The 23,049-nt window shown below is 39.1% G+C and overlaps 1 protein-coding gene across 2 annotated transcripts in view; it reads right to left on the bottom strand.

Moving 5' to 3' along the window:
• The window catches only part of LOC126473349 (titin homolog), a 90,124-nt gene that overhangs the window by 23,685 nt on the left and 43,390 nt on the right, over window positions 1-23,049 (bottom strand). For both annotated transcript variants that reach the window (XM_050100345.1, XM_050100346.1), the window contains exons 4-6: window positions 14,274-14,406; window positions 13,195-13,336; window positions 2,477-2,671 (exon numbers count right to left, since the gene is read on the bottom strand). In XM_050100345.1, the coding sequence (XP_049956302.1) occupies window positions 2,477-2,671; window positions 13,195-13,336; window positions 14,274-14,406 (470 nt within the window). The remainder of the gene's footprint in view (window positions 1-2,476; window positions 2,672-13,194; window positions 13,337-14,273; window positions 14,407-23,049) is intronic.

Below are 23,049 nucleotides of genomic sequence, written 5' to 3'. Positions count from 1 at the left end.
AAACAGTCCTGTCATCACTAATTCTGTAACTATTCCTACCACTGTCAAAACTCACTCTCCGGTTAACTTTACTAACCCTGCCACAATCACTGGTTTAGTTGTCCAGCAATTATTCTCTGGTTCGGCGTTATTACGAGTTTGTATAATGTGTTTCCTGCGCTACTCCCAGAATGGAACTTAAGCGGACTACAACTGGCCTTGTCTAGTGCAGCGATCAGGCCAAAAATTTTCTGTCAAAATTTCACTTTCTTGGGTACCCCTAGAATATAATACTAATATTTCTTACCTATTATTCCTGTTAGTCATTTATTTCCACTCTGCTAATCTGAATCTACGGATTTCACTAGTAATTATAACAATGCTGAACATTCGCGAACTGAATCAACCACATAAACAAGCAGCAGTTAGCATTCACCGGTTTGATTTCATTCCGCTCAGCTCGTATAGCCCCGTCCCGTTCTGTCTGCAGGAAAGTTTATTTCTAGATGTGACAGAGACATCACCCACATATGCACGCATTCAAAAATCAACTTATAATTCATTCAGAAATCAACTTAGAATGTGTTCAAAAAACAGCAGGGGTGCATTTCAAATTCATATGAATAATTGAGCAAGCAGTAAAGGAAACAAAAGAAAAATTCAGAGTAGGTATTAAAATCCATGGAGAAGAAATAAAAACTTTGAGGTTCGCCGATGATATTGTAATTCTGTCAGAGACAGCAAAGGACCTGGCAGAGCAGCTAAACGGAATTGACAATGTCTTGAAAGGAGGATATAACATGAACATCAACAAAAGCAAAACGAGGATAATGGAATGTAGTTGAATTAAATCGGGTGATGCTGAGGGAATTAGATTAGGAAATGAGACACTTAAAGTAGTAAAGGAGTTTTGCTATTTGGGGAGCAAAATAACTGATGACAGTCAAAGTAGAGAGGATATAAAATGTAGACTGGCAATGGCAAGGAAAGCGTTTCTGAAGAAGAGAAATTTGTTAACATCGAGTATTGATTTAAGTGTCAGGAAGTCGTTTCTGAAAGTATTTGTATGGAGTGTGGTCTTGTGTGGAAGTGAAACGTGGACGATAAATAGTTTAGACAAGAAGAGAATAGAAGCTTTCGAAATGTGGTGCTACAGAAGAATGCTGAAGATTAGATGCGTAGATCACATAATTAATGAGGAGGTATTGAATAGAATTGGAGAGAAGAGAAATTTGTGGCGCATCTTGACTAGAAGAAGGGATCAGTTGGTAGGGCATATTCTGAGGCATCAAGGGATCACCAATTTAGTATTGGAGGGCAGCGCGGAGGGTAAAAATCGTAAAGGGAGACCAGGAGATGAATACACTAAACAGATTCAGAAGGATGTAGGTTGCAGTAAGTACTGGGAGATGAACAAGCTTGCACAGGATAGAGTAGCATGAAGAGCTGCCTCAAACCAGTCTCAGGACTGAAGACCACAACAACAACAACATTAATAAATGATAGACCAATGTGAGCTGGATGCTAGGTGCTTTGTGAAACAAGGTTTGTTTCCTCAAGAATATGAATTTGCCTCCTCCCTCTGTAATTGCCACCCGCTTCAGATACCCCCGGTTTGCCCCCACCCCCCACTAGATCTGGGCCTGCTCCGCAAGCGTGAATCTGGCAGCTGGTTGCTGCTACTGCTGCTTACACAGCCAACAGCCACATTTCTGTAGCCAGAAGCGGGAGAAGGTACTACTCATACGCAACTCAACTGCACGTGAGCATGAGCCCACTCGCAACTGATTAAATGAGTCTAATGTAAACAGTTGTGATGTTACGCCCATCGGAGGCAATTTGTTGTTGTGAAGCATTGCATAGTGTTCTGAAAGCCTCTGACACATTTTGCTGTTGGTAGACACTTGTACGAGCACTGTGTTATTTTATATGGCACATTTCCTTTGCAATTTAATTTTATTTTCGTTTTTTTCTCTCGTTCATGTTTTAATGCTGCAGTATTATTCTGCAATGACGGGATACAGTAATATCCTTTGTTTGAGTATTGGTTCTAACCAGTCAAAATTACAGAAATTTAACTGAAAACTAAAACAACGAAAAATTCCCGTACTTCTAAAAAAATCCCGGGTTTTTCCTGGTTTTCTTCCAGATGAAAAAATTCCTGGGTTTTTCCCGTTCTCCCAGGTCGTATACACTCTGAATAGATTATTAAGAGTGGTTAAACTGTAAAACAGGAAGAATATTTAGGTAGCAAAACTATCACCTTTAACAGCACTGTTTTACACACACACACACACACACACACACACACACTACTACTTAATTATATTCTGCAAATAACATATTATCCTTCACATTGCTTTGATTTATGATAAGAGTTACACAATTTCAAGAGAAAAGTTAATTAACAAATATGAAGGAGTAGCTTTCACCCATATGGAACACATCAGACATTAATGATGTGAGGGGAAAAGTAATGGATTTTGTGAACACTTACCAAATTCCTTCTGCAGTTCTGTCAAATCAAAAGTAAGTGGATTTCGTAGAGCTTTTTCCACTAATTCCCTATTAATTCTTTCTTCTTTTTTATATCTGTCCTTTAGATCCTTGCGAGTGAATTTGGGAAACAGTGATTGCATCACAAGGAAGTCTGTTCCCACAGTGTGAAGAGCCCGGTAAAATCTTAATGTTTCTAATTAAACAGAAAAGGACATGGGAAAATGATTAACAATAACTATAAAACTATATAAGAATTCTTGTAATTATCTGTGGAAAGAAAATATTACAGAAAAAAACCATCAGTTTGAAAAACAGTTTTCCACAATTAATTCTTTGAAACAGAAATCAACACATATAAATAACCCAATCAAAATATCCCAAAAGATCAAGCAAAGAGTGTGCCCATAGATTAGGATAGCCCTGTGCTATGTTGTATTGGAAGGAAACTGACAGTTCTATCCATGCAGTCTTTCTTATACTTTATTATGTACCTGTTTTCTTCACAAGAGAAAGAATACAAAAATCTAAGGGGCATACATGCATAATGAACAATTAATTCCAGAATGAACAATTGATTTTCTAAGGAACAGGCATCAGTTGGACAGCATTCGTTACATTTTATATATTCTCCTTCTCCCTAGGACATGTTTGCAGGATTGTAATTAATAAAGTATGTGCTAGAACACCATCTGAACTTCAATTTAAGGATGTTTTCACACCACTAGAATATCTATTGCAGCATATAGCTCAATAACAAGGGGACATTTCACTATGGGCTGATGACCACTACCTATCACTGTCCTCTAAACACAGGTTGGGCAATGATGCAGAAAGCATAAATGCCTTTTTTTTTTTAACACACTATTTATTTATTTATTTATTTAAATTGAATTAATAATATATCATTTTGACACATTACATCCTTTTTACTTAACCTAACATTCAATTTTAAAGCCCATCAACTGACCTATGCTATACTAAAAGATTTATTATATTAAAAACGGAAAATCCAAGATGGAATGCAACATCTATCCATCTGCGACTCAGCATCTCCACAATATTATTGATTAATTATATTAACAAACTAAAAAAGTTCTCAGTAATTAAAACTTCCGGTCTAACAGGCCGTGGTCCAATAGTAGAAATACTTCTCCCTGTCGTTTCGTTGCCAGCTGCGGGCAACATCATCTGAGGTGAGTCTACGACTGGTTGCTAGGCCGTGGAGGTCCTGTTTATATAGAGCGCGTAGAGGGCACCACCACTCGTCACGTGTTGTCAACAGTAAAACTATCTCTGGCTGGCGTCATTACTCTCGATCGAAGGTAATCAATTGTCACATCTTTGGTACAAAGTCGACCGCCATATCTTATCTAACTTCAAGCCTTCTTCTTTCCTGTTGTGGTGTTTAAAAATCTCTACAGCCTCTCTATACATACATGCATAATAATGCGATGTCTTAGCTAGCACGCTTGTCTCACAAAATTTTATTTCATGGTCACCCGTTTCAAAAACGTGTTCCGCTACAGTCGATTTGTCCGTGTGTCCCAGTCGACAGTTCCTTTTGTATTCAGTTAGGCAAGTATTGATACTTCTTTTTGTGGTTCCAATGTAAATCTTCCCACAACTACACGGAACTTTACACACACCAGGAGTAGCTAAAGGGTGTCGTGCATCTTTCGCCGATCTTAAGCATTCACTAATCTTCTTGGTGGGTCTGACGATTGCTTCAACTCTGAACTTGGCCAGCACTTTCCCGATACGGTCCGTAATATTGTGGATGAATGGAAGAAAAACTTTCCCCACCGATGGTTGTTGTTGTTGTTGCACGTTTTCGGACATTTTTCTTCTGGGATGGAGTGCTCGATCTATCTCCTTGCCAGCGTACCAATTTTTCTGGAAAGTGGTTCACAAGTGGTTTAGTTCCTCTTGCAAATAAGCTGGCTCACAGATTTTATTAGCCCTGTCCACCAATGTCTTGATAATACCTCTCTTCTGCCAGGGATGATGGTTCGAATCCTTATGAAGATAACGATCGGTATGCGTATCTTTTCTGTAGACTTTGTGACCCAGAGTCCCATCTGCTCGTTTAATTACTGAGACATCCAAAAAATTAATCTGTCCATTACTCTCTGTCTCCATAGTGAATTGTATTTTTGAATTGATGCTATTCAAAATGCTTCAAAAAAACGGTTCAGTTCTTCTTCACTGTGATTCCATATGACAAAAGTGTCGTCCACATACCGATACCACTTCAAAGGCCTTTTTCTGGCTGACTGCAGTGCTTGCTGTTCAAAAAATTCCATAAAAATATTAGCAACGGCTGGACTCAGAGGGCTATCCATTGCCACTCCATTAATTTGTTCATAGAACTCATTATTGTACTGAAAATAAGTCGTGGACAGGCAATGTATAAACAAAGCTACTATATCAGTAAGAAATGTGTCAGATATGCAAGCAAGAGCTTCGTTGACAGGAACCATGGTGAACAGAGACACCACATCAAAGCTGACAAGAATATCACTGGGACTGACGGTAATCTCCTTCAATTTTTCGATGAAGTGCATAGAGTTCTTAATATGATGATCAGTTTTTCCAATAAACGGTTGTAACAAGGTGGCAAGATGTCTAGCCAGCTCTTGAGTAGGGGATCCAATAGCACTTACTATCGGTCTCAGTGGGACATTAGGTTTATGCACCTTAGGTAGCCCATATAATCTAGGAGGATAAGCTTCCGTTTTGCAAAGATCTTTTTTATCCTCTGAAGGAATAGAAGACTTTTTTATTAATTGATTGGTAACTGTTAACACTTTCGTTGTAGGATCCTTTTTCAACTTTTTATAAGTGGTAAGATCCAAAAGGTCACTGATCTTCTTGTGGTAGTCTTCGCTCTTCATCAAAGTATCAAAACATGATGTGGTAAACATATCACACATTCAACAACTGATGTGTAACATTCTCATTACTGATTTGAGAGACAGTTGTAAGATGGTTTCACAGCAGATAACACGTCTTAGTCTCTACAGCAGGCTACTCTTTTTAAGGAATAACTATCCCTACATTTACATATATTGTGAAATGTGTGGCAAAAATTACTTCTCGTTCAATCATACATCAAGATTTACTCCTCTTTAGTTCACAGTTTTTTTCCTAATTTTATCTGCAAAATCTCTCCACGGGATAGAAACATAGAGGTACTGAAGAATATGTCTGAATCCTGCCCTGAAAGACAGAGCTTGAGGTTTTCTAATAAAGTTCTCACAATGTGTATGACATCTTTCTGAAGTGTATATCAAGCCTACCAACCACCAACAGGACCTGCATTTTGACAGCTTATGCCTCAACCAAACCAATAAATCACTCCTGTTTAGCCTGGCCACCTGTAGAGGGCATATCTGCAGTGATGAGAATCCCAATCTTCAGTCTCACAAAGGGCTCCACAGACAGGCACTATCCCCAAAGCCAGTCTACCAAAAATTTCCCGCACTGTATCCTCACACATCTCTGAACTTCTAACCACCTACGAGAACCAACTGCAAACACAATATCTTCCCAGACTGAAGCAACTGAATCATGTCCTTTGCCAGGGCTTTGACTGTCCCACACCTTCTAAGGTGGTATTTTGTGCTTACCTGTCCCACACCAACATCCTAGTCCATCCCTATGATATTTCCATTCTCTACCCCTTGCCACAGTGGTCATATCCCTGTGGGAGACCCAGGAGTAAAAACTGCCTGATTCACTCACCCACCACATCTTATTATAGTTCTGTCACATGCTTACCCTTTACCAATCAACGGCATGACCACCTGTGAAAACAGCCACTTAATATACCAGCTCTGCTGCAATTTCTGCACGGCACTGTGTGTGCATGACCGTGAACCAGCTGACCATCAGAATGACTGGCCGCTACCAAACGTTGTTTTGTGTGTGTGTGTGTGTGTGTGTGTGTGTGTGTGTGTGTGTGTGAGAGAGAGAGAGAGAGAGAGAGAGAGAGAGAGAGAGAGAGAGAGAGAGCATGCAGGAAAGAGAGAGAGAGAGAGAGAGAGAGAGAGAGAGAGAGAGAGAGAGTGGTGAGGGGGTAGGCCAACAACAACAACAACAACAACAAAGTCTTATAAATGTTCAGCACATATCCATATTTACAAATTAACTGTGAAGCAAATGTAACATGACTCATCCCTCATCATTACAATGTATCATAAAACTAAACCATGGAACGTGAAAGTAAATACGTCAGTAAGTAACTAGCTAGCTAACACAATGTGTTCGACTTCAAGGCCTACTTCAAAAACCCTGCTGTCTGGATCCTTGCCTCCAGCACCAGCTACCGTATTTACTCGAATTTAAGCCGCACTTTTTTTCCGGTTTTTGTAGTCCAAAAAACCGCCCGCGGCTTAGAATCGAGTGCAAAGTAAGCCGAAGTTCTGAAAAATGTTGGTAGGTGCCGCCACAACTAGCTTCTGTCATCGAATATATGTAGCGCTACGCAGGCATGCTTCACAGGCACAAAGACAAATACTGGCACCAAAACCTCTGCGTCAGTAAATAAATAAAAAAAAAAAAGGTGGAAGACGAGCTTTTTTTTTCTCTGCCCTGAGTTTCGACCACTGCATTTTCATACATTATCCAACGAAGTAAATACAAATTCCGTATTGTTCCTCTTCGAACGTAGCAGTATTTCAATGTACTACGAAAATACGACTGGCAAGACTGTTTGGGATATTTGTCAATATGGCTAACTCTGCTTTCTGAATTTTTTCCTAACTGTGAGAAGAAATGGTTGCTTATAGGAACTTTTATGAATTGTGAATCACATGCAGTATTCTCTTCACCATAAGAATAATACGAATATAAACATTTTGCCATGTATTCTTTTGTGTTTGCTGCTATCTCATTTAAATCCTGTCCGCCTAATAAACTACGAAACTAGAGTGAGACAACAGCAGACGCAGAAGAATATACATACCATGTCATGTTTATATTCGTATTATTCTTATGCCTAATAGTGATACAGTCAAAAATGAAGCACGGCAATTGACTAGATTTTTAAATCTAAGATGACTCTAATTTCTATGCACAATGTAATGTACTAAAGAGGCGTCTGCAAAGATTTTCAAACGGAAAAAATTTTCGCTAAATTCTCGTTCAGAACATCTTCTATCATACGCAGTCTATTATTTGATTCTTGTTGATCATTATCAAAGAAAGCAGCAGTGTAAGTAGCAACGAATAGCAGTCTAATGCCATTGTTTCGCTAATGAGACAATTCCTCTCTTTGTTTTTTTTTTAATTGTAAGCGGCGGTAGCGTGCACAAAAGCAAGCCATACCGTGAGCGGCGACAGGCCGTAAACCCTCATTTTCAGAATGCGACAAACAATGCATGACACAGTACAGTAATGCATTTTCAGCTTTGAGTGACGGAAACACCTATAACAAAGACAACTGCACTTGTCAGATCAAAGAAAAATAAGCAATCAATTCAAACCAGACGAAGCACGTGAAAAAGGAAGGGTACCCGTATAAATACGGACGGAGCGCCTGACGCATAACAACGGCTACCTGGTAAAGCTTAACTGCTAAGCTTACGACTCGAACCAAACTACTACAGCTGTATCGTCATTCATTCAACCTAAATTGTGTCTAATATTACAATGGACCAAGTTTGTTTCGATTTGGAAGAGCGGCCTAAAACTTTTCTCTCCCCTTGAATTTCGAGTCTCAGATTTCAGGTGCGTCTTAGATTCGGGAAAATTTTTTTTCCTCGATTTCGAGTCTCATTTTTCAGGTGCGGCTTAGATTCGAGTGCCGCTTAAATTCGAGTAAATACGGTACTCTGAACTGCACAGATGGAGTTATCCTCGCAATATAGGCCTACCCTTTGCTCCCATAATCCTCCTGGCCTCTTCGCTAACCATGTTCACATTCACCCTCAACCCAACAGATTCCTGTTCCTCTGTCATGTTACTTCCTCCCAACTCACACCTCCATGTCATCGCCCTCCTACACTGCACAACCCTCCTGACCCCAATGCCCATGCATCTTCTGTCTTTCCCTCCCATTTGCTTCTTACCATGTCTATCAATTACAATTTCTCAACAATTCAATTACAACTTCTCAACATTTCTATTACACTTTCTTGTCAGTCAGACTAACTTGAATCACTCACATTTTATCTGATTTGCCCTCTTAGTCCAACCTGTATGAGAAACATACACTTTTTAAGCAGTGTTCAATACAAGCTCTACAAGTGCTCCCTTTTGCAAACAAACTGCATTTCCACAGTATTCTATCAAAGAAGTACAGGCTGCCATTTGCTTCACCCACAACTGAGCCTATTTGTTAGTTTCACTTCATACCTATACATATTGTTATTCCCAAATATTTGTACGCCGTTACTGACACTATATGGGACTCACTAAACTTCCTGTCAAAGTACGCCATATTTTTACATTTAGTGAAATGCCCAACTCGGAAACTCTCCAGGTTAAGAGTTAGTTCCCAGGCCTTGCATCAGGCTGATATTTTGTACGTAGGGTCTATCTAACTGGACATTACTGCAATTTTTACCTTATGCAATTTCCTCACAAATAACTCCACTGACTGAGAAAAGCTTGAGCTTGAAACTAATGCTATCTGCTCAGTCATCAATGTATAATACAAATGGCAATAGTCCTATTATACTTCCCTGTGGCATATCTGATATAATCAAGGCATTACTTCATTACTTCAGTCTCTATACATGACTGTGGAAAACATGCTGTCTTGTCTTTTAGTAAATTTTTGACCAGTTCCAAAACTGATTAGATATGCCATGGACCACACATTTTCTTTAAAAGGCACTAATGGAATACTGAATGAAAGGGTTTTTGAAGTTCAGAAAACCTGAAGAAACTGGCTTTAGTTTATCCACTGGACTGGGGATAGCATGTGTGAAGAGCACGAGTTGGGTTTTGCATGCTTGATGTTTCTAGAACCCATGCCAATTTCCATGTAGAATATTATTTTACTCCATGTTCTAGAATTCCACTACAAATAGATGTGAGTGATATATGAAGGCAATTATACTGATAGGTTATATTTCTCTGTTGGAGACTGTTGTGACTTGTGCTCTTTACCAACCATGGGATATAGAATGGTGTGACCTTTTTCTCTTTTCCAAACATGGGAAACATACCTCTGCTCGAGAAATTTGCAGTAAATCATAGCAAAAAAAAGGTGCTAATTCACTAGAGAATTCTGTGTATAATTTGGCACACACTCAACAGCATTCAGATGCACAACTGCTCGCAGTTTTCCATCGGTGACCAGAGACAGTGGTCGTGTGTGTGTGTGTGTGTGTGTGTGTGTGTGTGTGTGTGTGTGTGTGAGGGGGGGGGGGGGGGGGGGGAATCACACTTGCACACTTGTGGGTGTGTTTGTCTACCTCAGGAGGTCTTTTGGCTGAAAGGTCACTTGTTTAGCATTCTTTTTGTTATGCCTGTCCGCAGCTCAGCATCTCCACTATATGGTGAGTAGCACTCTATCCTTTTCATAATATTGGCACTCAGAACTGATTACTATATTACTTGTCTCAGCAGCAATATAGCCACTGAATGATGGCAATATTCCTCAATTTTCCTTTGTTATTTTCTATTTCGGTTCTTGTCCCACCTACAAGTGTTTGGGCACTGATTTGTGCACTACTGACAGTTTAAGCATATGTCAAACTTTGCTTGCAGTTTGAGACAAGCCCTGTCATATTCTGCTACACTTCTGGTAACTAAAAACATTTCAATTAACATCCACCTACATGTTGATTTATGCTTTGTTTTGAACCTATTGTGCATTGGACACTTTTGCTTAAGATGCTTCCTGATATTATATAAACATCAAGTGGGATCTCTATCAACTTTAATTAGTCTGCTAGGTATACATCTTTCTAGAGGTTGGTTTGTTTGAACCTGAACAATAGCTGCTCTACATGTTACCAACCTGAATCAAATCATTCAAGTACCTGTCTAAGAGACGTGAATACCTACATTTTAGCTATGTATTGCCTGTTTGTTCTAGATCATAGCCACAATAATTTCTACCTGCAGCTCTTTCCATGTAGGTCACAGCACTTTCTTGTTTATAGTGTCATTGGTACCCCACCAATGCACCCACATCTTTCGTATCAACAATTTTGTTGTGAAGTATTAATACTAGCACAACCACATCAATACCTTAAATAAAATGTAGTACTACAGTTTTAGGACAATGAGTGTTGTGAACATTCTGGTAGTTCAAGCTTGCAATGTTTCAATTATTATGATAAGTTTCCAGAATGAAATTTTCACTCTGCAGCGAAGTGTGTGCTGATTTGAAACTTCCTGGCAGATTAAAACTTGGTAGAGCAATTGCCCACGAAAGGCAAAGGGCCTAAGTTCAAGTCTAGGTCCAGCACACAGTTTTAATCTGCCAGGAAGTTTCATTATGATAAGTGTTTGACTGTACATGAAGATTATATACACACATTGTTCCTGAAGAACAAGCAGCAAGTATGGGTATTGGCAAAGCAGATTTTTCCAGGTTTCAATATTTGTAATTTTTATCCATGAGAAAATTTAAAATAGAGTATTAAGGAAGCCATGTGTCCAAAACAAGTTCAAAAAGAACATAACTGGCACTTCCAACAGCATCACAATCAAAGAGTGTCTACGCCCTGTAACACACTCAGTATAACATCTGAAAGAACACCATGCAGTATTTATTATCATGTGTGAAAAGTCACTACAACTCTGGCTTTTCAGAGATAAAGTAATAGTTGCATCTACTGCAGCAGTGTAGTGACTGAAGGTTTTCAAAGGGGCAGAGAAGGACATTTTGATTGTTACATTCCATTGGCAATGAGGTCATTAAAATAGAGCACAAACTCAGGTGGACAAGGCAGAGACAAAAAAATCAGTTGTGGCATCACTGAAGAAACAACCTGTACCCTCCAACTAAAAATAAGGAAATCTAAATAGAGTTAACTAGATAATTATTTGAACACTACTACCCCCAAACTAGTCCAGTGCGTCATTTGTATTACCTTATTCAGTATGCAAATCCTACTTACAGGCATTATTAATATAAGCTCAACATTTCAAGGACAGCCTCCATTCCTTTAGTCAGAAATTAATCTGCAATGTGTGCAAGCCTCCTTATACAAGGGCTATTCATAAAGTAGCCTCCAATTACTTTTAAAAAAGAAGTGAATCAAATTACAGAATTTGTTTTACAATACTATGAAAGAACACACACTAATTTATTTTTCCACTTTGTTTCCAGGCAGAGCTTTGAAATTCCCCATTCATAGAATTCTGCCACTTGTAACTGTAGCCAACCTACAAAGCTGGTTTTCAACTCTCCTTTGTCCAGAATAGTACGAATAATCTGTGGAAAATGAACACAAAGCTCCCTGATGTGAATCTGCGGTTTTTTAATCAACCAAACAAATCAACTTTGCATTCACAATACTCGTGAGTGGGGAAGGTTGTCAACCAAGTATCATGAATGTAGATCTCATTTGTTTGGTTGATGAAATGGTTAAAGAAAACTGCAGAGTCACCATCACGGAGCTTTGTATTTTCCACAGATTATTCATACTCTTCTGTACAAAGGTGAGTTGAAAACCAGCACTGTAGGTTGGTCTCAGCCACAGACAGCAGAATTCTATGAAAGTGGAATTTCAAAGCTCATTAAACACTACAATATATCTCAATCTGGCTGGAAACTATGTGCAAAAATAAATTAGTGTGCACTTTCACAGAATAGTAAACCAATTTTTTTAAATAAACAGAAGTTACTTTGTTAATAGTCCTTGTATTTAGATGGCCATATTATCAGTAGTTGATATCATAATGGGAAGGATTTTATTACATACAATAAATTGCAATGTATGAGCAGAGCTTTCTCCTCTAAGCTGGACCCAAGTGACAGTAGACTCGGGCAGCAAAAATTGCCACACATGTTATCACTATAGCTATATTTTCATTTACTAAATGTTCAAAACTCACTGCATGTTTCCAGGTATTCACAATTATTTACTACAACAGGAGACTATTTAATGCCATACTTATGATACATCACAGAAGTGAATGTGTAGTGAAAGAATTCATCTTAAACTTGAATTTTATGTTAGGGCCTCAGAATTAATGCAAGTATTTAACTTTAAGAGCATCAACCCATACTGAAATTTTTTTGAAGTTTCTCATAATCTTAAAATCATTTAAAAAACAAAGATCTCTTGGCACTACGTTGCTGGGTCCTCACTTTATATGGAAAGATGTTTAGGATTTACAAATACATGTTATGATGGTCACCAAACATTGTATGAACAATTAATTTGAGCCCATACATCTCTACAAAAAAGTGATTTTATCAAAATCATGGAGATAAAGTAATTTCGGGGTTGAAGCAAGAAGCATTTACATACGATACTTTTTACTATTCTGCAATGGGATTTAAGTATGAATCATTAATATGGAGTTCTGATTTTACTATCTGGTGATTCTTCTCCCATGCTGCTCATCAGCTTTTGTTAGATAACCAATATTAGTTCAAAACTGAATATAATGATTAACATTACTGCCTACTTTCTTCATTCTGCACATCTTCTCAATGCTGCTCTTATGTCGTCATGCAACACCTTTCAGTTCCACTTCCTTAAATTAATGAAAATTAACATTCTTTTTTCATAGCCATATACTCACCTTCCCTGTTCCAATCTTTTGTCTTGCTTTTTCTTTTTTTACTGTAAGCATTGAAAGTTGTAGTGCCAGTACCATAATCCATAATAACTTCAGAGTTCTGAAGATCATTCCAATTCTTTTTGGCATCTGTTGTCTCAATAACCTACACATAAATACAAGACAATTACAATCCTGACTGACATATTCACAAATGAAGATATTAATAGTCACTGAAGCTGAAAATTGTGATCAGTTCTAAAAAGATGGAAGAATAAGAAAAGTCACCTATGAAAGAACTCTTTGTGTTCTCTTTACTCATTTGTGCACCCCATGCCTTTTACATTATTACGGCCAACATTAAATTGTCCACATGAATAAATGAATCAGTCAGCATCATCAAGACACAGTAATTAGTCAAAAAAAATTTGCTTCAATGATTTGGATTTTCTGTGTCTTCTAGACTACCTACATCAAAGTAAATGACTGGCATGCAACAGTGTTGAGAAGGCAACAACAAGCTACTCTTACTACTGTGACCCACCTTGAAACGTATGCAGAATCTGATTTACATTATCAGAACATATAAATATTTCTTTAATATAGTTTCCACTCTACAAGTCCTGCTGCAATAGTTTCATTGAAATAGCTTGTGGTTATTGTGGCGCCTGGGAATCCTATAGTCTGTTCGTGTTTGAATCTGTTACAATAATGTCACCTAGTTAACCAAGGTTTATTCAGCACTTGCGCATACAAGAGCGTGGAGCGAGCTGCCTCTGGCCAGAACACATACAGTATATATACAGCTACAGAACATTCCAGTACAATGATCCTTCACATTCGTGGATACTTCTAGAATGCACTCGAACCGAATACAAATTAAAATTGTACAGTCCAGGTGAGTTTTGAACTCACAACCCTCCATGCAACAGTTTAGTATAGTAACCACTAAACCACAGTGTTACTCAGCTTCTTCTGCGACAATATTAATGTAACTTTAATAGCCAAGACATCTCAGCAGATACAGGTTTTGTTAATTTATATGCACAGAGTGGTGAATATTTCCCAAGACAGCAATATGCTAACTTCATTACAGCACTCACCAAGCTTTGCTCATCAAGAATAATTTCTCCATTTGGTCCAACTTTTACTCGAGGCACTGGCACTGTGGAACTTTGTTCTTCAACTTCTAGTGCTTCTGGTTCATCGACAGATTCTTCAGCCAGACGATTCTCACTTAAGAATAGGTAAAATAAAGTTCTTTAGTATCAAATTAAAAATTCATATGTTAAGAGTGACACAATCTTACGCGTTATTTTGTACTAAGATTAACATGTTGATTTTCTTTTTATGTTGACAAACTTCACACTTTTCCCCTGCAAAGCACTGACTTGATTAAGAAAATGACAACGCACGCATGTTCAATTCTCAGTTAACATATTACCACAGGTTGCTGGCTTATGAGTGTCCAGGCAACTAATGAACTAATTTTGAAAGAAACAGTCAGTAAATGCAGAGGACTTAATACTCCAGGATTACTCATAACAAAGACATACTTTTCACAGTTTCATTGTTTACATAAAAGAATATACAGCATGACCCAAAGTCTATTAACATTTGAAAATTCAATACTTCAAGGAATAATGTAGGCAGAGGTAAAAATTGACCCTCGTGCTTGAAATGATATGGGATTTTATTGAAACCCAAAATAATTGCCCAAAATGACCAACAGATCACTTCTTACAATACAAAAGCAGTAATTAGCATAACAATTGATTTTTTGCAAGACAATGTTCTTTATAGCAAATGCTCAATCTGTCAGTCGTCATTTATCAATACTGTAGACGATGGACAGTTTACAGCACTGTACAGCATATCAGTAGGTACAACTACCATCAGATGTTGTCTTTTAGCACCCTAAATGAGATCGGACAATCACAGTAGCCTTGTGACTTCAGATAACCCCACAAACAATAATCACATAGATTGACGTCTGCGGACTTCGGAGGTCAAGCATGATGGAAGTGGCAGCTCAACTTGTGATCCTCACCAAATGATGTGCACAAGAGATCTTCCAGACTTGTAGCAATATGGGCTGAAACACCATCCTGCATAAAAGTCATGTCTTCCAGCAGGTGTTTACCATCCAGGCTACAGATGATGCAATTCTGTAATGTATCAACATACCTCACACCTGTCATAATGACAGTTTTAAAAGCAGCACCTCACTGGGCAGTGGCATCTGTTGGCCAGTTTTAGCACTCTTCTTAGTTTCAATAAAAATCCTTGTCATCTCAGATGTGTGTCAATTTTTACCTCTAAAGTGTAGAAAGAGTGAAATAAGGGAAACGATAACACAATGGAGGTGGAAGTGGAACAGGAAATATTGAAGATTGGGGCCAGAAGGACGGCTGAACTGAAGCGTGTGTTGTAAGGAAATTCCTAACTACATGATGTAGAGAAGATGGATTGGGACGGGGGATCCAGATGGCACAGTGCCTATCAGGCTGGTCAACTCTGATCTTAACACTTTGTGGTGATCAATGAAGAACAATGTACCCACAATCCTTCTCACCTCTCCCAAACTGTTATTTTGTCACACACCCAATCTACGAAATGTCCTGGTCCATCCTTTTACCACACCTATTTTCAATTTCTTGCCACATTGGTCACATCCCTGTTGAAAACTCAACTGCAAGACCTCTGTATACTAACCTCACACATCAGGGGCAGGGTTGCCTAAGAAAGCAGGCCAAATCATACACCTGCTTTGCTGAAACTTTTACACTGCCCTGTTTGTGAGCATGATCACCAACCATCTCCCAGAATGGCAAGGCCAAAGCTAACTACCCAGTAGCAGAACATGCTGCTGAGCACATATGCATCACTGCTTCACAACCGCTATCATCTGGAGTCTGATTTCTCATAATTAAATAGAACAGAATTGGCCTTACTACATACACATCAATCTCACAATCCTCAAGGCCTCAATCCCCAATGTCCCTCGCCCAACACTCATCTCCACATTTTCTCCCCATGCACCCATGTCCACTCTTTCACTCTACACTCATGCACTCGTTTCCACAGTCTTCCACTTCCTCTGTTCTATCTCCACTCTTTCACATCATTATGTGCCACATGCAACTCCCAATGCCTTCACATGCTAAGATCATCAGAACCACATTCCTTTCCCATTTTGTTGCTGCCTCTCTCTCCAAGCTGTCAGCCACCCATCCCTGCAACCCCTCAACCCGTAAATTCTTTTTCTTCTTACTCATTCCATCCGACACAAACCCTCATTCCAGCTGAGCTGCACAGAGATGGTCCAATGTTGTTAGCCTGAAAAATATAGCTGCCATGTGTGCACGCCTATGCGCGTGTGTGGGAACACATGCTTGTTTTCTGTATTAGGTATCTCTGAAGGACACGGTCCAAATGCTCAGCAATCTTGTTTATGTGCTTACTGAAAGTTCAATATCTAAACTGAAAGTGAGCTGTTGCCTTTACTTCTTCCATTACTTGTATTGTATCCAGGACTTTCCATCATTGTATGAATGGATATGTTCCCTTATTTTAATGAAAATCTGATTGTACAATTATTTGTAACTTGTTCTATTCAATGCCAATTACTTGATTTGATTTTTTATTTGGCCCTGTTTCTTACATTTTGCCTCGAGAATTTAGGAGTAAGTTCTAGAGACTCTCATATTTCCACCATCTCGAACACGCATTATTTTAGAGATGAGTGTGGTAAAGTAGAACTATGTCTACTGCACCACAATTACGTGTGTGCAGGATGGACGTGTATTGGACGGATGATCAGCACGGGCAAGTGGCCACCGAGCCCCCCTAAGAAGTTACACGTCCAGCTCAAGGAATAAATGTGCCGTACTCCATGCAACGTCAAACATTTCTGCGTGAACATTTGAATGTTGTTGAAAGAAGAGAAGAGACAATTATTATTCGTTAATTCTCTTACTTTTGTAAGGTCCAGACAGTTGTCTTGTTAAACTTGAAGAGATTTGTAGACTGTATTTATGGAAAAATGAATGTGATAGTTTCTGACGGACTGGAAGGTGTCGAGCTTACGAAAAATGTTTTAGTTGTATGAAAACTGTTGTGTGTGATGAAAATACAGTGAGATTGAGTTCAAAGTATTCTCAAGTGTACAGAGTTATTTTAAAAGTATAAAAAATTCCTCGAAAGTAGCATCTTATCTTCGAAGAAGAAGTTGTGCAGGACATCGCAGCCGGCGATCCTGAAAAGAAGATCGGCGAACCAACTCCAAGTAAGTTCGATAGGCAAAGGGGGAGTGAGAGTCTTGCACACCAGCACCACACTGCCACCCTTAATCACCAGAAACCTCCAGAACACATATACTATTTCACTTACACTGCTGGGCAAAAAAATTAGTACACCCCTTTAGAGGTTTCCAATTCACTCAAGATTCAATGTTGCAACAGTGCATATGGAGAACATGATATGATTACATTTTCACATGAATATCACAAGCAGTTCTCAGGTACCAAAGATCAACCCATATTGACTCTGGCATCCAGTCTTAGATGAGGAATACTGTTCTGGGGTACATTATGCCATGCCTGCTCGACCTGTTCATGTAGTTCTGTACGAGTTGTTGACCGATGAGTCGCAGAGTAACTTTTCATCCCATCATGTCCCACATGTGTTTGACTTGAGTCTGGAGATCGTGCTGCCCAAGGAAGTTGCTGCATGCTGAGTTTCATAGGCGGTGTGTGGGTGAGCAGCATCTTGTTCGAACGACACAGCACCTTCCTGTTGCAAGAACGGCAAAAGAATAGGTCTAACACCATCCTGAGCAAACCAAGCACTGGTTCGCATCCCATCCAGAAACACCAAAGGTGACTGAGAGCTGTAGCTTATTGTTGTATCCTAGACCATAAGGCCTGGGATGGGGTTAGTGTGCCTCGGATGAATGCACTCTATGCGACAGCACTCACAAGGTCTACGTCGTATGTGCAAACTTGCATGCAAGCAGAATCTGCTTTCATTGCTGAAGACCCTGCTGAACCACACCATCTCTGAAGTGATCCTCTGACGGCAGTCAAGCCATGCACATAGACACTGTGGCGCTAGTGGAAGATGGGCTAGATGTGTGCATGCCCATAGTCCCACTGCTAAAAATCGATTCGCAACAGTTCATGCTGACACACCTGCGCTGACAAGCCCTCTTATCTGTGCTCTGGTATCTGTATGATCTGCCACTGCTGCCCCTACAATATGACAATCCTGTCTGTTGTAGGTGCTGTGTGGACATTCAGAACCTCATCTATGGCTGTCAGAATGTTCACAGCACCACTGACAACAGCATTGTTGCACAACTGAAGCAGCACATCCAACTTGTGTGACAATTCTCCTAAAGGACCATCTTGCCATTCTAAAGCCCACAGTTTGAACCATTTCAAATTCGCTCAGTTGGCTGTAGTAAGCACAGGTGTGTCTCTGTGCCATGGTTGCCCGCTTGCTTCACGCATCTGCACAAGAATGAGCCTTCTGGCTGTGAGCATTCCCAATTAAAGAGTAGACACAGATGGTGAGTAGCTACCCCACTACGCTATTTGTTGGTGGCTCATGTTGAAACCATTAGCAATACATCTTCTAACCCCCTGGTGGCGTATGCCATCATTGAATCAATCAAAGTCATCTTTCTGAGTGCACTTACTTATTTATAATTTTTATTCATTTTTTTTAATACCCCCCATGAACCATGGACCTTGTCGTTGTTGGGGAGGCTTAAGTGCCTCAACAATACAGATTGCCGTACCGTAGGTGCAACCAGACCTGCGGGATGTTTGTTGAGAGGCCAGACAAATGTGTGGTTCCTGAAGAGGGACGGCAGCCTTTTCAGTAGTTGCAGGGGCAACAGTATGAATGATTGACTGATCTGGCCTTGTAACATTAACCAACACAGCCTTGCTGTGCTGGTACTGTGAACCACTGAAAGCAAGGGGAAACTACGGCTGTAATTTTTCCCGAGGGCCTGCAGCTTTACTGTATGGCTAAATGATGATGACGTACTCTCGGTTAAGATATTCCAGAGGTAAAATAGTCCCCCTTTCGGATCTCTGGACGAGAAAAACTCAGAAGGATGTTATCAGGAGAAACAAAACTGGCGTTCTATGGATTGGAGCGTGGAATGTCAGATCCCTTAATTGGGCAGGTAGGTTAGAAAATTTAAAAAGGGAAATGGATAGTTAAAGTTAGATATAGAGGGAACTAGTGAAGTCCAGTGGCAGGGGAAGAAGACTTTTGGTCAGGTGAATACAAGGTTACAAATACAAAATCAAACAGGGGTAATGCAGGAGTAGGTCTAATCATGAATAAAAAAATAGGAGTGTGGGTAAGCTACTACAATCAGCATAGTGAACGCATTACTGTAGCCAAGAAGGGCTAGAAGCCCACACCTACCACAGTAGTACAAGTTTACATGCCAACTAGCTCCACAGATGATGAAGGGATTGAAGAAATATATGATGAGATAAAAGAAATCATTCAGATAGTGAGGGGAGGCAAAAATTTAATAGTCATGGGGGACTGGAATTCGATAGTATGAAAAGGATGAGAAGGCAAAGTAGTAGGTTAATATGAAAAGGGGGTAAGGAATGAAAGCGGAAGCCACCTGGTAGAATTTTGCACAGAGCTTAACTTAATCATAGCCAACACTTGGATTAAGAATCATGAAAGAAGGTTGTATATGTGGAACAGGCCTGGAGACACTGGAAGGTTTCAGATAGATTATATAAAGGTAAAACAGAAATTTAGGAACCAGGTTTTAAATTGTAAGACATTTCCAGGGGCAGATGTGGACTCTGACCACAACTTATTGGTTATGAACTGTAGATTTAAACTGAAGAAACTGCAAAAAGGTACAAATTTAAGATGGGACCTGGATAAACTGAAAGAACCAGAGGTTCTAGATAGGTTCTAGATAGTTTCAGAGGGAGCATTAGGGAGCAACTGACAAGAATAGGGGAAAGGAATACAGTAGAAGAAGAATGGGTAGCTTTGAGAGATGAAATAGTGGAGGCAGCAGAGGACCAAGTAGGTAAAAAGACGAGGGCTAGTAGAAATCCTCAAAAATAAGATGAACAGAAGTGCAGAATGGCTAAGCAAATGTAAGGATGTAGAGGCATATATCACTAGGGGGTAAGATAGATACTGCCTACAGGAAAATTAAAGAGACATTTGGAGAAAATAGGACCAATTGTATGAATATCAAGAGCTCAGATGGAAAACCAGGTCTAAGCAAAGAAGAGAAAGCAGAGAGGTGGAAGGAGTAAATAGAGAGTCTATAAAAGGGTGATGTAATGCAAGGGAATATTATGGAAATTGGAAGAGGATGTAGATGAAGATGAAATGGGAGATAGGATACTGCGTGACAAGTTTGACAGAGCACTGAAAGACCTGAGTTGAAACAAGACCCCAGGAGTAGACAACATTCCATTAGAACTACTGATAGCCTTGGGAGAGCCACCCCTGACAAAACTCTACCATCTGGTGAGCGAGATGTATGAAACAGGTGAAATACCCTCAAACTTCAAGAAGAATATAATAATCCCAATCACAAAGAGAGCAGGTGTTGACACGTGTGAAAATTACTGAACTATCAGCTCAATTAAGTCAGTGCTGCACAAATACTAACACAAATTCTTTACAGACGAATGGAAAAACAGGTAGAAGTTGACCTTGGAGAAGATCAGTTTGGATTCTGTAGAAATGTTGGAACACGTGAGGCAATACTGATCCTACGACTAATCTTAGAAAATAGATTAAGGAAAGGCAACCTACATTTCTACCATTTGTAGACTTAGAGAAAGCTTTTGACAATGTTGACTGGAATACTCTCTTTCAAATTCTGAAGGTGGCAGGAGTCAAATATAGGGAACAAAAGGCTATTTACAATTTGTACAGGAACCAGATGGCAGTTGTAAGAGTCGAGGGGCATGAAAGGGAAGCAGTGGTTGGGAAGGGAGTGAGAGAGAGTTGTAGCCTATCCCCAATATTATTCAATCTGTATATTGAGGAAGCAGTAGGGAACAAAAGAAAAATTTGGAGTAGGAATTAAAATCCATGGAGAAGAAATAAAAACTTTGAAGTTTGTCGATGACATTGTAATTATGTCAGAGACAGCAAGGGACCTGGAAGGGCAGTTGAACGGAATGGACCGTGTCTTGAAAGGAGGATATAACATAAACATCAACAAATGCAAAACAAAAATCATGGAATGTAGTAGAATTAAATCAGGTGATGCTGAGGGAATTAGACACTTAAAGTAGTAGATGAGTTTTACTATTTGGGGAGCAAAACAATCGATGATGGTCAAAGTAGAGAGGATATAAAATGCAGACTGGTGATGGCAAGGAAAGCACTTCTGAAGAAGAGAAATTTGTTAACATCGAGTATAGATTTAAGTGAGAGGTTAAGTGTGAGGAAGTCCTTTCTGAAAGTATTTGTATGGACTGTAGCCATGTGTGAAAGTGAAACATGGATGATAAATAGTTTAGACAGAAGAGAATAGAAGCTTTTGAAATGTGGTGCTACAGTAGAATGCTGAAGATTAGATGGATAGATCATGCAACTAATGAGGAGGTACTTAATAGAATTGGGGAGAAGAGGAATTTGTGGCACAACTTGACCAGAAGAAGGGATCAGTTGGTAGGACATGTTTTGAGGCATCAAAGGATCATGAATTTAGTATTGGAGGGCAACGTGGAGGGTAAAAATCATACAGGGAGACCAAGAGATGAATGCATTAAGCAAATTCAGAAGCATGTAAGTTGCAGTAGGTACTTGGAGATGAAGAAGCTTGCACAGGACAGGGTAGCACGGAGAGCTGCATCAAACCAGTCTCGGGACTGAAGACCATAACAACAACCATTATTATTATTATTATTATTGCATTGTATTTTCAAGGAACAATTGCTGCATTTAATACTAAAACCTCAAGTTTAGAGGAATAAGTTTAAGTGAGTGGTTGAAATAGTAAAAGATATGGAAGTCCACATTTTCATCCTAATGACATACAAATAAATAAATTTGAATTTTATCATCATGATTCAAATTAGAAAACAAAATGAGTATCTTCATGACATGTTTAAGTGAATGCTTAACAATGTAAAATAAATGAGTGTGCACACTTTCATGCTAATGAAATAAACAAATTTACATTTTATCATCATAATTCAAGTTCAAAGACAAGTCTTTGTCTTTGTAACTGAAGTATTACATTTTTTCTTCAAGAATGGTTTGCTCTGCTGTTACACTCAAGGATGCCTTGTAACTCTAAAGAATTCATTCTTTTTATATGTTTCTAATTTTCTTTTGAATACCCGTACATTATTAAATTCCTTTTTTATATAGATGGGAAGCTTTGATACCTGACTCAGTAACTTCCCTGTATAATTTCTAAGAGTTGCAGAACCTCAGTGGAAATTTTTCACATCTTATATCATGGTTGTGAATGTCACAATTTTTCTGAATTAATTTCCTGTTGTTTGCTACAAACATCATCAGTGAATACATATAATCTGTAATAGTAAATATCATGAGAGTCTTCCAGAGATCCCTGCAGAATGTTCTGTTAGAGACCACGTATATTAATTTCACTGATTGTTTCTGATGTATGAAGATTTTTTTCAACTCCTCCAGCATTTCCCCAGCAGACTATATCATAGGAGAGTACAGAATGGACTGAATGAGACTGAAAGTGAGATATGGCTCTTAGTGTGAATCACGCTGCACTACATTTCTTGACCAGATGATTAATTTGCTCTTTCTATCTTAGCTGCCTAGGAATGCCTAGGAATTACGAGGGTAAGCCCAAAAGTAATGTCTCCTATT

This window comes from Schistocerca serialis, chromosome 4 (genome assembly GCF_023864345.2).
Source record: "Schistocerca serialis cubense isolate TAMUIC-IGC-003099 chromosome 4, iqSchSeri2.2, whole genome shotgun sequence".
NCBI classification, from domain to species: domain Eukaryota; kingdom Metazoa; phylum Arthropoda; class Insecta; order Orthoptera; family Acrididae; genus Schistocerca; species Schistocerca serialis.
The sequence above is the reverse complement of the archived record's forward strand: the minus strand, read 5'-3'. Positions and strand labels throughout refer to the sequence as shown.